The sequence below is a fragment of the Giraffa tippelskirchi genome, chromosome 7 (genome assembly GCF_054371585.1).
Source record: "Giraffa tippelskirchi isolate mGirTip1 chromosome 7, T2T-mGirTip1v1.2.pri, whole genome shotgun sequence".
Taxonomy (NCBI): domain Eukaryota; kingdom Metazoa; phylum Chordata; class Mammalia; order Artiodactyla; family Giraffidae; genus Giraffa; species Giraffa tippelskirchi.
The window spans coordinates 68,413,399-68,431,446 of NC_137281.1; the positions used below are offsets into that span (position 1 = coordinate 68,413,399).

At 35.0% G+C, this 18,048-nt stretch overlaps 1 protein-coding gene across 30 annotated transcripts in view; it reads right to left on the minus strand.

Annotated features, from left to right (window-relative positions):
- The window catches only part of APC (APC regulator of Wnt signaling pathway), a 121,073-nt gene that overhangs the window by 36,509 nt on the left and 66,516 nt on the right, over nt 1–18,048 (minus strand). For 27 of the 30 annotated variants that reach the window (XM_081505735.1, XM_081505729.1, XM_081505724.1 and 24 more), the window contains 3 exons: nt 17,476–17,589; nt 8,701–8,784; nt 2,593–2,697 (listed from right to left, as the gene is read on the minus strand). In XM_081505735.1, coding sequence (XP_081361861.1) covers nt 2,593–2,697; nt 8,701–8,784; nt 17,476–17,571 — 285 coding nt within the window. In that variant the 5' untranslated portion in view covers nt 17,572–17,589. The remainder of the gene's footprint in view (nt 1–2,592; nt 2,698–8,700; nt 8,785–17,475; nt 17,590–18,048) is intronic. The other 3 variants (XM_081505715.1, XM_081505716.1, XM_081505714.1) reach the window with 1 other exon arrangement.

Consider the following 18,048-nt stretch of genomic DNA (forward strand, 5'->3'; position numbering starts at 1 on the left):
TCAAGGGAGATTAATCACAGATCAAAAATCCCTATTTCTAAAAGGGATGTTAGTTATCCCTTCCAACCTACATATATTCATTGATATTATCTACTATTTATCAGGGACTGTGGGGATATAAAAATGGATAAAACTGGGAAGAATCTTTGTCTTTCTGGAGCTTACAATCTAGTCGGAAGAACAGAAATAACCACATATATAAAGATAAAACTGCAAATGTGGTCCTCAAAGTGAGAAGAACAAGCTAGGACAGCCTGTAATAACGGGATGTGAATAGTTCAAGCCTCTTGAGAGAAATCATGCTTAAGTTCAGACACACACAAACTGATGTTAACTGAGTGAAGTGGGATGAGAAAGCACAACAGGGAACAGGTGCAGATGGTGTGCAGGCTGCAGGAGAGGAAGCCCAGTCAAGGGGAGGTCCTGAAGGGCCAGTGTGGCAGAAGTGCTGAGAGCAAAGGGTGACATAGAGCTGACAAGCTTAGGCAGGAGCCAGATTATACAGGTCATAACAAAGGCTTGTCTTTTTCTAAGAACCAAGGGACGCCAACAAAGGATTTTACCAAGAGGGTGATTTACTCGTGAAACATCACTCTGGCAGAGTGGTTGTGGGCAGGAAACCAGGTGAGGTACAATGAACTTCCTTCCACACAGTGGTAGAGATAAGGACACTAGGATAAGAGCTTTGATGGATCATATTACTGCGATCCTGAGAAAGTCAAAGAGATTATTTTCATTTTTGTTAGTGTCAAGTGTTTTTGTCTCTGGAGCAAATAACAAAAGAAATGAACAAACCCCAAGAGTCTGTCACGTGTGTCAATCCTATTAAGACAGGTAAAGGGATTTTGGCATAACTGAATCACAGTCTCACAGACACACCACTTATCTACATTAGGATCTGGAAGTAGCTGTAGCGTCATTAATGTGATCTTGGTTTTTGTCTTGTAAGTTTGTTATGATTTTATGGCACACTAAAGTCTTACATTTTTATATGAAACCTATCGTCCTTTTATGGTTTCCTACTCACTTCATGATTATAAAAATTCTATCCTCATTTTCTTACCTTTTAATATTTTTACTAGTTTTCATTTGGGGGACCTCCCTGGTGGTTCAGTGATTAAGAATCTGCCTTCTGATGCAGGGGATGTGAGTCTGACCCCTGGTCTGGGAACTGAGATCCCACGTGCGGCAAGGCAACTGAGCCCGAGGGCCACAGCGCAGCGGCGCGACAGGCGAGCCCGCGTGCCGCAGTGAGGACCGCATGTGCCGCGGTAAGACGTGACACCGGCAAACAGGTGAACTGTTTTCCAAAGGTTTCATTGTTGACATTAAATCTAATATATTTAGAGTTAAACTCTGATGTAAGAAGTGATATAGGAATTCAATTAAAAGAAAAATATCCAGCTTACTGGCTAGGTGAGGCTTTAAAGGATAATAATTGAAATATGACCCAAAGCATTAATAGTGGGTCTTGATCCTAAAGGAAAAAAAAAATGTTTTTGTCAAGAAGACAGAAGTTCTTTCTACATATATGTAGGAGCACATGATATTCCCAAAGAATTCCCTAAATAGTAGACAAAGAACCCGAATGTACTATTTAAATATTATTTCTTTTGCCCTAATTTACCATCTGTAGAGTATTACCCAGTACAATGTGGACCAGTAATATTAAAATGAAGTATATTTTTGTTTAAACATGGAAAATTTAAATATTTAAATTAAGTATGAGACATTTGAAGCTTTAAATTTTAATGAACTAATAGAACCAGGTTCTTCCTAAATAAATAGTATCATTAAAAGTAACCTATAGACACTAAAGGAATATTTTATATCAGCAGTAAGAAAATTTCCCTAAAATCAACTTAGTTGAAACTGTATTTTAAAAAATCATTCATTTAAAACATAAAATATTGCTTGAAAAAATGTGGAGAATACAGAATACTCCAAAGAAAAATACTGTCATATTAGAATGCATTCCAATCAAACTCCAATAGAAAACTGATGGCAGCACAACAAGATAATGTTCTACATTAAAAAAAATTGTCTCCCATAATTTTGCTAAAGATGATAATAGTAAATATGACTAGGGTATGTATTTACTTTTTTAATGGGCATTAGAACCATTTATTTCAATGCTATGTTTATATAATCTTGAAATACAACTGAAGACGTGAATATTAACTCTTTATGATTTTTAAAAAAAAAACATAAAACTGTCTTAGAAAGAATGCCACAGAGAAAGAGCAAATCTATTCAATGCAAGCAATAATAACTAGGTCAAATCACATATGACCAAAATGCAGCTTAGTATTTATTTTTCAAAGAAACTCTACTCACATTAATCATTTTAGGCTAAAACAGAGACACATAATTTAGTTATAAAATATACTTGGAAAATTTGAAAGCATTATTGTTAAATGCAATAAAGAAAACTGACATAGCATTTTAGTACTGAATTCTTCTGGAGATATCCATTTAGGACTAAGGAAACAGATAAGATTTACAGATCGTTGTGAGAATCATCTCACTCAGTATTTCTTTATAAATATTTAAATAGTTAACTAGAAAAAATTAACAAAATAATTTATTTACCTGACCGCTACCCGAAGTTGCCACGTTGATTTCTGCCACTCCTTGACCTTCATTCTGCCGCTCAGCTTCATGTGAGCCCGCTTCATGCTTGCTCTGAGATGACCTCTGTTAACATGGAGTTAACATCAGTACATACAAAAATGGTGCATGCTTTCTTAGCCCATAGCTTTCCTGCTTTCTTGCTTTAAAGCTCTGAATGCATCAATTATACAGGTTTACAAAAGCATGGAACTGCACTTCATACTTCATAACCTCCAGCAGGGTTGTCAGTTGACTATTTCGGTAAAAGGAAAGTGAAGTGTGTCCCTCGAGCATTAGAGCCGCACAAGACAAAGGATTTTCTGAGACTCACAGAAACACCATCCTCCACCAGCTGTGCTCACATCACTATCAGGGACATAACCCAACTAGAACAAATAACTGTCTTTTCCGCAAGGTCACATGGTTCTGGTATTTAATAGAGCTGCAAATATTAACAGTTACACCCTAAGCTTATAAATACCTTCTATGTAAGTATATTTATACACACATATATATTTTTATATACATCTTCTGCTAATAAAAGTCATATGAAACCAACAGATAAGCTCTTAGATTCTACTATGAATAAAACCAAAACCTTTTCTAATGTAACCACCATCTGTTATGTAAAGTGAAAGGGCAAGATTATATCCAGTAAAAGCAGTCATTTCGAGACAGATTATATTCAGTACAAAGCAGTCACTTTGAAAAATATCACCACAGAATCAAAGAAATAAAATAATCTATCAATTATCTTTTATAGAAACAATTACCAGTGTGCTTCCTCTAGAAAAATTATAGGCAAAATTAAAAATTACACATTAAAAAGTGTGACATAATAATGGAAAACTATATTACAAAATGGCTTCCACTGGAATTTCTTTAAACATAAAGCTTTCCTAGACCATTTAAAATGTGACTTAAAAATAATTAACATATACTATTTCCATCAATAAACAAGTGTAAGTTATACACAGGCAAAAGAGAGGTAGTCCCAATAATTCAGAAACAAGAAAAAACAGTACCATGGGAAAGTGACATTATAAAATTCAACAAAATCATCTAAAGTAGAGAATACAAAGTCACCGAAGAGAAAAAATGAATCAACGACCACTAAATCCAAAAAGATTTGACGCTAACATCACTGAAGATGTCACTATAAAAGTAATTATTGAGTATGTGCCATGGTAGTTACTTGCAATAGGGCTGGAGAATACAGCACTGACAAAACCAGACATTGTTCAATGCACTCTTCAAGATTTAGTCTAGTCAGGGATACTACCAAATAATGAAAGAAAAGACAATAAAGTTAAAAACTTCGACAAGTACTCTAAAAAAAGGGTACAGGGTGCTTATAAGGATATATAACAGAGGGACATCAGACATTGTGGGAGTCCGGGGAAGTGCTCTCTTAGGAAGTGTTGTTTGGACTGAGATCTAAAATATAAAGTTTAGGAGTGCTAGCAAACGGGATATGGCAGAGGATGAAGGAAACAGAGACCATATGCAAAGATTTAGGGAAATAGAGACCATATGCAAAGGAGCTGCGATGGGAGGAACATGGTTTGCTCTAGGATATCAAAGAATTACAGTGTGAAGAGCAGAACAGAGAGATGGTTAAAAAAAGGAACTGAATGATTTTGTTGAATTTTAGTGTGATTTTCAGATGGCACTCATGCCCCCACACAACCAATACTAAGAAAAAGGTGCATGCATTCTGATCATTTAAACTCAAATTTTAAATGGTCTAAGTATGTGGGAAACAGAAGAGATCAACTTGCAGACCATATATTAAAGTAAGTGGGAGAGGATGGTCCTTAACACCCAAGGAAGCACTGATGCAGATAAAAGCAGTGGAGACAGAGGTCAGTCTGCAGGACTGCATGACAGACTGGATACAGTGAGTGGAAGGAGAGATCGGGCTCACAAACCACCCTTCTGATTCTTAGCTCACACAGCTGAATAATGATGGTACCATTCACAGAGACAGACAATACTAAAGGAGAATGAGGATTTGGAGGATGTGGGGGTCACAGGGAGGACTTAGGAGGAGACCACCATTAATTATGCTTTGGGTATGATGGATTTAAAATGCGTTTAAGACAATTCACCCACTTTAAGTGTACAACTCAATGACTTTGAAAAAACTTGCCAAGAATCACCATACTTCAGTTTTAGACCATTTTCATAATTCTAAAAAGATCCTTCGTGCTCATTTATAGGTAATCCTCATTCCCACTCACAGCTCCAAGTAATTATGACTCTACTTTGTAAACTTGTCTTTTCTGTATATTTATTGTAAATGGAATATATGGACTTACATGTCTAGCTACTTTTACTCAGTATAATGTTTTTGAGGTTCACCTTTGTTATAGTGTGTATCAACAATTTGTTCCTTTTAATTGCCAGATAGTATTACATTGTAACGGTATACATTTTATTTATTGATTCACCAGTTGATACACTTTTGCATTTTTCTACTTTTGGGCTACTGTGAATAATACTGCCATGAATATTCAAATTAAAGTCTCTGTGTGGACACATGTGCTCATTTCTCTTAGATAGCTAGCTAGAAGTGGAATTGCTGGGTCATATGCTAAGGGTACGTTTAATACTTTAGATAACTGCCAAACTTTCCCAGGTGGCTGAACCATTTTACATTCCCATCAGCAACGTATGACAGCTTCTATTTATGTACATCCTTGCCAATGCTTATTGTTTTCTTCATGATTACAGCCATCCTAGTGAGTACAGAGTGATATATCACTGTGCTTTCAACTTGACTTCCTTAATAACCAATGATGTTGAGCCTATTTTCATGTGCTTATTAGCCATTCCTATGTATTTTTCTGGTGAAATGTGTATTCAAATCTTTAGCCCATTTGTAAGCTGGGTTGTCTCTTTATTAATGAGTTATAAGAGTACTCTGCATGAGATTTTAAAAACTATTTCTCACTGGCTATTTTCTAGAGATTATTAAACCATGCCACAATTTTCCTTACAGCTCCCATCTTTTGGGGCCCCTCTCCCCCAAATGTATATACTTGTCAGTAAATAACCTATTGGAAAGAATACAAAAGAAAGTGGTAGCACTGGTTGCCTCATGTACCCTCTTGGAACTTCTGAGATTTGAATCAAGTGCAATAGTTATATCATCTGAGTTATATCCTGCATCTAGACCCTAAACCAGAGTTGTTAGCAGGTAGGGCAAAGATAGTGTTATAAGATGCTTATGGTGGAGAGATTATTTGGCAGACATCTTTTCTTCTCTATACTGTATGTGAACTAATTTATGAGTATCTGATCCCCAGTTTTCTCCATTTTCTAGCTTCTCCTTCTGATAGTAATAAAGAAACATCAAACAGCAAAATTAAAAAGTTTTCTTTCTTTCTTAAATAAGACATGACACCTTCTTTTAGTTTATATTCACTGAATAAATGTAACCACTTAAGGCTATGAAAAATATGGCCATTTTTATAACAAAAGGAAACAAGAATAGACTAGGTTACAGTGGTAGACAGCTGGTCCCAAATCCAATGATATAAATGAAATCTTGAACAGATAAAAAAACACTAACAAGCCCCCAACCTGCAATAAACTTATAATTGTGCTGACAATGAGAACTGTTATTAACAAATGACAATTTTTCTTAGGAATTTCTAGAGGCCAGAATGTTGGTAAAATTCGGAAATGTACTGAAAGTGAGTATATTATAACAGGCAAATAATGACCAAAAGAAGTCCCGTGCAGTAATACTAATAGCAAAGAAAGCTATTTCACACACATAAAAGAGTCAATCAAGTAGAAAAAATAAATGTAAATATTGATTTAGAAAAAAAAACAAACAAACCCCTGTTGATGCAGCCAAACAGTAAAAATCATAATATAAGAAAGTTGGTGAATAAAAACTAACTATAACTAAATAAGCTAGAAAAACAACAGCAAAAACTCAAAGCAGAAAAAATATATATAAAAAGAAAATATAAATGCAGTGCTGCTCAATAAAAAACAAAAGTTGCCTCTCTAAAAACAGTTTTAAAAATTGAGTATAGTAATTTTGATCAAGGGGAAACACACACACAGATAAACTACCCTGGAAACCCAAAGGGGCCATAATAACCAGAATGCCACATACAGCAATGCCAATGACATTGAAAAAGGAGTAAAGAAATAGTTTTGTTTTATTTTGGAAGAAAAAAAAAGTCCTGAAGAGCTAATAGTGCAAAATGGACACATTCTGTATATTACAAATATTTGGTTCATACTGACTTAAAACATCCAGGTTAAACTACTTTTAGCAATATGACTATTACACTGAACTTGACTACTTAGCAAATACATGTTTCTACATATTTCAAATTCAGATGTACTGAATCCAAAGCTCCTAAGATATTTAAAAAGCAAGGCATGGATGAAGAGAGTCTTAAAGACACTGTTTTCAAAAATTATACTTTTTAACATTAGAATTAGTTGTCTTCCCTGTGTATAAATGGGCCTGCACTAAGTTCCTGCCGCCAAACAGAACTATTCATTATTTGATCAGATTTTCCATGGGTGGAAAATATGTGCTGGTGATGAGTGTTGTTGCTGTTGTTTAGTTTCTAAGTCATGTCCGACTCTCTTGCAACCATGGGTGGTAGTCCACCAGGTTTCTCTTTCTATAGGATTTCCTAGGCAAGAATACTGGAGTGGGTTGCCATTTCCTTCTCCAGGGAATCGTCCCAACCCAGTGATAGAACCTGTGTCTCCTGTGTTGGCAGGCGGATTCTTTACCACCGAGCTACCTGGGAAGCATGCTGTTGATGAAAAGACACGCCAAATTTGTTTCGCATACAAAAGTTTTCTCTCACTGTAAAAGCTGTACAGTTACAATAAAAACATTAAAAAACTGGCCAAACTAAAAAAACAAGGAGGTATTAACAATGGTTATCTGCCTTTTCATATTATTTCTGATACACTATGTTTGTTTGTGCATATTAAAAAATGGGATCAAAGTGTACATACTATTTTGTGTATCATAAACATTTAAAAATATCAACAAGCACTTCATCATGTTTTTAGTAATTATATTTGGAATAAAGCACTAGGTTGATGTTTCATTCTTTGCATTCTCTTCCTTTTTCCTGTATGATCTGGAATGTGAGTCTCAATCTGGCTGCACATTAGAAACTTTGCATTGATGTATCCCCAAATACTGAGCCAATTTTTCCTAGCAACAATTCTGTATTGTTAAATGTGGACTTTTATTCAACACTTTTTGCTCTTATTGCATAGAGACAGGTCTACTTTATTTTCCCTGAGCCTCCCACATGCTATTTTTCCTTATTCAGCAATAGTTCATTTAAGTTTCGTGTAGGTTTTCTTTTTATTTACCCATAAACAAGGCGAGAAGTGCCCAAATTCAGTGGCTATAGACAGACAGCTGAAGGGATGGTTTTTTATACCCCCATCCTTCTGTGTGGTGATCAAAACCAAATTTTAGCTGCAGAGCTGACAAATACGGTTAACCCCTTTTTAATCCTCATATCCAGAAGTACCTAGTGTAACCAATTTTGGAAACTTTCAGGACTCCACAGTGTAAAATGAGTTGCTTTGTGACCTCCTAGTGCTCACTCCGGGGTCCACTCTCTACCATAACCTAGAAGAATGATTTGTTTATCTGCTTTGCAGTCTCCAAATTTTATTGTCACCTTCCCTGCTATTTGTGCTTTTTCAGTTTATCCTTTTACTGTCATTTTAATGAAGTTTGTAAAATAAGCATAGATAAATGTATATGATCAATTTTTACTATGGATTACACAAGGAGATAGCTTATTTACAAACTGTTAGTAGCCAAATTATATGTAAACAGATAACTGAAGTAAGGTATCTATTTATGGTTCTATAAGCTTTAATTGCCTAAAAGTTATCAAGAAATCATAGTAGTATAGGTTTTTGAAATCTACTTAATTTAATGAAAAAGCTTATCAAGTGTCTCAATTCCCTACAACATCTATTTCAATGATGCCATGCTAATTATGAATATTTTCTCTTCTTTGAATAACCACCTATCATTACATCTGCAAACAAAAGAGACAATTTACTAACCTCTGCTTCTGCTGCTTGGGACTGTAAAAGCTGTCGTATACGAAGTATGTCCTTTTCTATTTGTTGAATTCTGGTTATTCTTCGCTAAAATAAAATAAGTAACCAAATTAGATCTATTTTTATTAAAAACACTAGTTTTTAATATTAATTTAACATTAACCATTCTATGGTTACCATTTAAAAGCTTAGGATTATATCAAATCATTCTTTTTTTCTATACCAAATCATGCTTATGTGAGAATTAGATACATATATATACATAGTCATATACTGAGGACATCAGTAGATCAGTTCAACTTTTTAACATATCTAACTTTATAAAACAGATCTCTAGATTTAGGAAAAGTGTACAAATACAAGTCATGTATCTACTTGGACCATAAAGAAAAGTGAGCACCGAAGACTTGATGCTTCTGAACTGTGGTGTTGGAGAAGACTCTTGAGAGTCCCTTGGACTGCAAGGAGATCCAACCAGTCCATCCTAAAGGAAATCAGTCCTGAATATTCATTTTAAGGACTGATGCTGAAACTGAAGCTCCAATATTTTGGCCACCTGATGCGAAGAAACAACTCACTGGAAAAGACCCTGATGCTGGGAAAGATTGAAGGCAGAAGGGGAAGGGGAAGTCAGAGGATAAGATGGTTAGATGGTATTATAGATTTCAATGGACATGAGTTTGATAAAACTCAGGGAGATAGTGAAGGAGAGGAAAGCCTGGCATGCTGCAGTTCACAGAGTAGCAAAGAGTTGGACACGACTGAGCAACCGAACAACAAGTGATACATAACAGTGTGAAATTGGTATTTAAAACCTGTTCTCAAAAACTATTTCAAAAAGAAAATTACATCTGAATTTAAACTTTAAATTTAAATTTAAACTTCTAAATTTAAATTACATCTGAATTTAAATTTAAACATCTGAATATAAACTTTTTAGTTTAAACTAAATTTTTAACTTTTAAAATATTAATTCAGATGTCAGTACAGTATAATGGGTTTATATAAATTATGGCATCCAGTAAAAAGAAAGAACATCTGATATTTTTAAGAAGCATCAGTATGTAAACAATAAGAATAATCTTCCCCAAAGTTATTCCTATTACAGGTCAGCAGTACCTTTCAGAGTTAGCTTTCCCAAATACTTACTGCAGCTAAACATTACTCCCAACACTAAAGATCACAATGATGGTAGGAGTTATTGCTTCCCTCATACACTGAGATCTTCAAGTGAACACAAAGCAGTAACTACAGATCAAACAATGTGGAATTGAAAAATGTGGAAAATGTTTTCAAGTATATATGTTTTAAAAATAAGTACTGCCGATATTGTATCATCTTCCGCCATAATTCCATAGTTGACATTGTAACACTGGTATAAAAAACTGTATTGTAAGAGTAATTGTTTCAATGAGGAAAAAGTGTCAGAAACTAGATGGAGTCATTTCCAAACTTTTTATGATTATGTACCCATCAATGAAAGATTTTTGAGCATGTATACTTCAATAGATAATTAAAGTATTATAATGAATAGCTTTAAGTATATATAGCTAAAAAACTTACATACAAAACTTACCCTTTGATCATACATAGTTTTGTTTAAATACAATGTCCTTATGATTTTATTGCCATAGTAGGAATGATTATTGTTGCTATTTCCATTGTAATGATAAACAAACATGGAAAAGCTTAAAAAAGTTGTGCTCACCAAAAAAGAAAACTTTTTCTCTCTGTCCCTCCTTTGTAACACTACAACTATGCTGATTCTCTATCACGATTCTGAAAATAGTGAACTTAAGTTAAATAATATTCTCAAAATAAGACATTTTACCATGTCCAATTTTCACCATGAAAACTTGCTGAAGAAGAAATACTTTTGGTAGTTCTCTAAAGATTCCGCAGAGATGAGTGATCACCTCGACATCAGACACTAAATACATCCTGGCATTACAGAAACAACAAAACTATCTACACTTACTAGTTTCATAATATTTCATTGTTTTCCTCTCTCTATATAACCAGCTCCCTCTCACCAATAAATAAAGTCCCAAGTCAAAATTTTTAATATTTAGAAGATGAAAACAGGAAAATATATCTAACGTTCCTCTTCACAGAACTATATTTCTGTATTGCTATTAGGTCACGAAACCCTGTAATCAACGATTGTCATATAGAGAATGCAAAGAAATGCCACTGGCTTCTTCCATTTTATGTGGAGTAACAAAAGCACAAAGGTTATTGTGGAAGCAATAGAAGAGAAGTGAAAGGAAAAGGAGAAAAAGAATGATTTAAATGCAGAGTTCCAAAGAATAGCAAGGAGAGATAAGAAAGCCTTCCTCAGTGATCAGTGGAAAGAAATAGAGGAAAACAACAGAAAGGGAAAGACTAGAGATCTCTTTAAGAAACTTAGAGATACTAAGGGAACATTTCATGCAAAGATGGGCTCAATAAAGGACAGAAATGTTATGGACCTAAGAGAAGCAGAAGATATTAAGAAGAGGTGGCAAGAATACACAGAAGAACTGTACAAAACAGATCTTCACGACCCAGATAACCATGATGATATGATCACTCACCTAGACCCAGACATCCAGGAATGCGAAGTCAAGTGGGCCTTAGGAAGCATCACTACGAACAAAGATAGTGGAGGTGATGGAATTCCAGTTAAGCTATTTCAAATCCTAAAAGATGATGCTGTGAAAGTGCTACAGTCAATATGCCAGCAAATTTGGAAAACTCAGCAGTGGCCACAGGACTGGAAAAGGTCACTTTTCATTCCAACCCCTAAGAAAGGCAATGCTGAAGAATGCTCAAACTACCGCACAACTGCACTCATCTCACACGCTAGTAAAGTGATGCTCAAAATTCTCCAAGCCAGACTTCAACAGTATATGAACCGTGAACTTCCAGATATTCAAACTGGATTTAGAAAAGGCAGAGGAACCAGAGATCAAATTGCCAACATCCGCTGACTCATTGAAAAAGCAAGAGAGTTCCAGAAAATCATCTACTTCTGTTTTACTGTCTATGCCAAAGCCTTTGACTGTGTGGATTACAACAAACTATGAAAAATTCTTAAAGAGATGGGAATACTAGACCACCTTACCTGCTTTTTGAGAAATCTGTATATAGGTCAGGAGGCAACAGTTAGAACTGGACATGGAACAACAGACTGGTTCCAAATAGGGAAAGGAGTATGTCAAGGCTGTATCTTGTCACCCTGTTTATTTAACTTATATGCAGAGTACATCACGAGAAACGCTGGGCTGGATGAAGCACAGCTGGAATAAAGATTGCCAGGAGAAATATCAATAACCTCAGATATGCAGATGACACCACCCTTATGGCAAAAAGTAAAGCAGAATTAAAGAGCCTCTTGATGAAAGTGAAAGAGGAGAGTGAAAAAGTTGGCTTAAAGCTCAACATTCAGAAAACTAAGATCATGGCATCCGGTCCCATCACTTCATGGCAAATAGATGGGGAAACGGTGGCTGACTTTATTTTCTTGGGCTCTAAAATCACTGAAGGTGATGATTGCAGCCATGAAATTAAAAGATGTTTACTCCTTAGAAGGAAAGTTATCACCAACCTAGACAGCATATTAGAAAGCAGAGACATTACTTTGTCAACAAAGGTCCATCTAGTCAAGGCTATGGTTTTTCCAGTGGTCATGTATGGATGTGAGAGTTGGACTATAAAGAAAGCTGAGCACCAAAGAATTGATGCTTTTGAACTGTGGTGTTGGAGAAGACTCATGAGAGTCCCTTGGACTGCAAGGAGATCCAATCAGTCCATCCTAAAGGAGATCAGTCCTGGGTGTTCATTGGAAGGACTGATGTTGAAGCTGAAACTCCAATACCTGATGCGAAATAATGACTCATTTGAAAAGATAATGTTTCATATGCCCACTGATTGTTAATTATAAAGTTTGACTCACAATTTCTGAAGGGAAAAAAAAAACAACAGTCAAAGGAAAAGAGAATTCTCATATACTACTGGGAGGAATGTAAACTGATAAAATCATTTTGTGTGCAATTTGGCAAATACTATTCAGAACACTCCTACCTTAGGACCTGCAATTATGCTTTCAGGTATGTATACTAGAGCAGAGGTCAGTAAGTTAAGGCTTGCCACTCATCTGTGTTTATGAATCAAGTTTTACTGAAACACAGCCATGCTCATTTGCTCATATACTGTTGTCTATGGTTGCTTTCTAGCTACAAAGGCAGAGTTGAGTAGTTGCAACAGACCACATGGCCCACAAAGTCTAAAATACTTACCACACAGCCCTCTAAGAAAAAGACTCTTGACCTAGAAAAACTTGTGCACCTTTAGAGGATATGGATAAGTATGTTTATCAGAGTTGTTTTAACAGTGAGAAATAATAAACAACCTAAATATCTGTCAACCAGAAAACAGGTAAAGCTACACAGAACTATCTCATCCATGTATTTATAAAACATTACAGCAGTACAGAAGTATAAGTAACCTTCACTCTACCAATCCCCAACTCCCAGAAAAAGCTCTTATGAACAACTTGATGTACATTTATCCAACCTTTTCTTACACACATAGAGGAGAGTAGGGAGCACCATACTAGGTGCCCAAATTTGTGTTTAACAAACAAACAAACAAATAAATAAATAACCAAACTGTTAAAGGAGATAGCTAGAGACTAATTCAAATAGTCATGGGCAAGAGTAGATTTTGTTTCAATTTCCCCTAAACTGTTCAACAGTCATTTGCATGTGTTTTATTGGTCATCTGCATTTTCTTTTCAATAAACTGAATGATTACATCCTCTGTCCATATAAAGAGTTGTCTTTTTCTTATTAGTTTGTAGAATTCTTACAGTACAGGGATATTAAATCTTTCCCCCTTGATGTGTCACAAATAGTTTCCCGTATTTTTTTTTCCTGCAGGATGAATGCTTTAAAATTTTATGAAATAAATCTTGTCCCCTCCCATTACTTTTGAGTTTCCATTCTTAATTAAGATCTCTCTTGTCCTATATTTTCTTCTATTAATTTTATTTTTTACATTTAGATATTTAACTCACCTGTAACTGTTTCATGTACAAGATGTGAGGCAGGGATCTAATTTAATTTCTCTATTACCAGATAGGGCTTCCCTGGTGGCTCAGTGGTAAAGAATCCGCCTGCCAACCAATGCAGGAGACGCGGGTTCAATCCCTGGGTCAGGAAGATCCCCTGGAGAAGGAAACAGCCACCTACTCCAGTATTCTTGCCTGAGAAATCCCATGAACAGAGAAGCCTGATGGCCTACAGTTCACGGGGTCACACAAGAGTCGGACATGACTTAGTGACTAAAAAACAACTACCACCAAAAAGGTTCCTAGTTATTATCTATGTGTTCACTGAGTTATTTACCATCCCCCCCAAACTTGTAACTCTTATCATTAAAATATTCCAGATTTTCTTATATCTTTTTCTAGTCTCTATTCTGTTCTATTTGCCTATGTCTATTCCTGTGCTATTAATATCATACTGTGATTACTACAACACCTTTACAGTAAATTTTGCCAAATGGTAAGGTAAATCCTCACTCATTATAATTTTCTTAAATACTTTTGGAAATTCTTACTTTACAAACTTAAGAATCATTTTTCTGGGCTCTAAATAAATTAAGATTATGACTGGAATCATATTATATTTCTATATCAACTTTTTAAAGAAAGACATTATTAGGATATTAAAATCTTCTCACCTAGGGATCTTATCTGTTTTTAGCAACAGAGGCATCAATGGTTTAATGGAAGGGGAGACTGCTAGTTATAGAGTTATGTCAGGCTGGCTCATTAGTTACCAGGGAAACCAGCAGAGGGGGAAGGCCCTTCACTGTCCCAGTGATAAGCACAGTCAATAGCTGTGGCCAAGGGGAAGTGTGTGGGAAGGGCAGTCTTGTGTGCAGGGTGCAGGGGAAGCAGGCATTCACAGGATGTACAGACAGCAAGAGCACAGCCATCTTGAGTGGTCTGACTATTCACTTCACTCCTCCATGCCCTGCAGGACCCTTACAATCTTAGTTGGCCCCTCTTCTGCGCTATCCCTGGTGGTGCTGCAGCCAGATCACACAAACACAATGCAGACAGCCACACAGGCTTCTCTACTTTTAAGGCCACATTGTGTGTCCTTTAGCAATTTTATATTTTTCTTCATGTGGGTCTGTTTTTGGTATTTTAAAGTTTCCTGTCCTTATGAAGAGATCCTTCTATCCAATTTCCATTTCCAAATGGTAGCCATTGCTAATAGAGAAACCCTGATTTATCTTAACTCCAGCCACCTTACTGAGTTTTCTCATTAGCTGAAATACTTTTTGGCTCTTCGCCATGGCTTTTCTAGGTAGACAACCATATAATTTACAAATGACAATTATTTGGTTTCTTCCCTTCCAGTTGGAAAATAGTGCAGTAGTTAAACAACTTGTTTTCTTTCTACCTGAATTAGTGGAACCTCCAAACAAAGTTAAGTAATACTGATGACAGCAAGCGGCAAACCATGTTAATGACTGCAATGGTAATAATCTAATTATTTCTCTATTTTTCTCAATCTAATATAATGTTGGCTTCTGGTTTCTGGTACATATTTATTTTTTAAAAAACTTTCACTCTATTTTTATTCTACTTGGAATTTTTATCCATCTTTTTTCCTTGCAAAGGAAGTACCACATTTTTTTCTCATGGCCTCGGGCCTTCTTGGAATTCACTTCCATGTTCATTAGCTGGCCATTCTAGTCTTACATGTTGAGTCACTCAAGCAGAGTTACAAGGGAAAGAATTACTATGGACAATTATTTTCATTATTCCCATTACCTAATTATTAGCATTTGTAACAGTTGCATACTACTAATTTAATAATTTAATAGCTACCCAAATAATGGACACTGAAATTGTCTCTCTCTGTAAGTGTCTTATAAATAGTGTTGCAATGAATATCATAAAATCTATACTTATAATCTTGATGCTTTAAGTAGACATTCCTGGAGGACATATTCTGAGAGTCTTACAGAATTACTACGTCAGAGCGTACAAACATTTTAACTTTGACAGGTAGTGCTACAGTGTCCTTCAGGATTGTACCAGTTTATTCTTACAACAGGCAGATAACAATGCTTCGCACTCTCACAATCTCACCAATATTACATGACACTAAACTTTAAAGCTTTTGCCAGTCTGATAGGCAGAAAATTAACCAACCAAACAACAAACCACCACCACTAACAAAAAACAACATTATTTTATGTTACTTTACCCTGATGACTGGTGATGTTTAAGTATCTTTTCACAATTGTTTATTAACCACTTGTACTTTTGTGATGGGACTACTCATACCTTCTGATTATTTTCCTCTTTGGTTGTCTTGTTTTCAATTGATTTGTAGGTGCTCCCTGTATATTAGGGATATTAACTCCTCATATGTACTACAAAATACTTCCATTTTTGCTTTGTGTACAGTATTTCTTTAACCCAAACCTTAATATATTTCCAAAATAAATGAATGTTTGTTGTATTTATAAAATATGGACTAAAAATTCCTTAGAATATTAACTAGCAAAAGAAGAACACTATATTCCAGAACAAAATTAAAATGAATACATCTGCACACATCTGGACAAAATGGCCAAGAAAGAACTCAAGTTAATCTCTCTTCTACAGTAAGCTGTCTGGAATATACTTATATTTATATATTAATACAGAAATTTTCATACCAACATTTCATTTCCTAAGTACCTCTAAAAACAAACACATTAACAGATATAGAAAAACATGTATACAGTATTCCATAAATTCACATTCTAAAAACGTAAATTCATATAAACCAGAGTAAAATGTCTCATCGTTTTTCTATCAACAAACAAAGAAAATCTGCCTGGTATTTTAAACTAATTTCATGAAAACACCAACTGCTACAAATAATCTGTACTAATTGTATCATATAATTTCAAGTATTTTTGGAAATTCATTATATATCCTTGATTCCATGCCACTTATATGGTGATAAATACCTTCTCCCAATAGGTAACTTATCTTTTCACCTTTTTTTTTCTTTTGGCCATGCCTTTTGGCGTGTGAGATCTTAGCTCTCTGACTACAGACTGAACTCAGGGCCTGGCAGTAAGAGCACTGAGTCCAAACCAATGGACAGACAGGGAATTCCCAAACATGTTTTTTCTCCTTTTCATTTTCTTTAAAGTATCTAATAAAGATAAATTCTTAATTTTAAAATAGTAGAATTTTACCAATCTTTATAATTACTCTAATGTCTTAAGAAATCTTTCTTATCCCAGTATTCCTTCTTTACACAGTTGAGGGTAGAAACATGGTAATGTTCTCCACCCAGTTTGCTTCTCTTCCCAATGTTCTCTTTATATGTTTCTCTCCTTGAATGAGACTTTCCTCTTGTAATATTCTGGGTTTCATTACACAAACGCAGAAGTAAAAATCTCAAAGGTTAACTGAAGTTAGCTAGCAACTAATAAGATGACCAGAATCTAATTCTTCTTCCCTCTTATAATTCCAAGGCATAGCAGAACAGTATCAGAGAAATGAAATATGAAGGCAGAATTATGTGAATACTGGTTATGCTTCCCAGCAGCCATAGTAAATTATTCTTATTTTGAACTAGTGCCAAAGTAAAGACAGACTTCAAAATATCTTTAATATTAAAACTTAACCAAAGTTAACAGAGCTGTAATTCATTAGATTCTTCATAGAAATCTAGCTACTACTGTTTCATAGTTTAATAGTAAATATGTTACCTGTGCTCTTTTTTCCATATCCTGGCAAGTACCTAGTTGTTCTTCCATTGCAACTCTGATTTGCCTTGCCTCATATTCCAGCTGCCTTCTGGTCATATCTGTTTGTAAGGAAAACTAAAACCACAAATAAAATGGAAATGTTAACATCTTGTGTTTAATCAGTAAAAATAAAAAAGCATGTAAGTATCAATAAAGAAAATGAATAAACAAATACATAAGTTATTATACATGAGAAAATTATTTCTTACTCTAAGAAGTCCTAAAACTTGATGATCAGTGCCAGGCTCAGCCTGGGTTTCTGATGTGAAGTGAAGAGTTGAAACGCTTTTATTGCCCCACAGTCACAAATAGTTTTAATTAAATTGTACTAGCTCTTTAAAATATATATATGTTGGTCCAGTTAAGGTAAGCCTATTTTCAGTTACCTTATAATTCTTCTGCCCTGAAGAAGCACTACTTTGAATTATTAAAAATTAGAATATTAATGTGGATAAAATATAAAAATCAAGAATCAGGTCCATCATCCTTAAGTTTATACCTCACTTTAGGATTGTAATATATGTGTAGACTAAA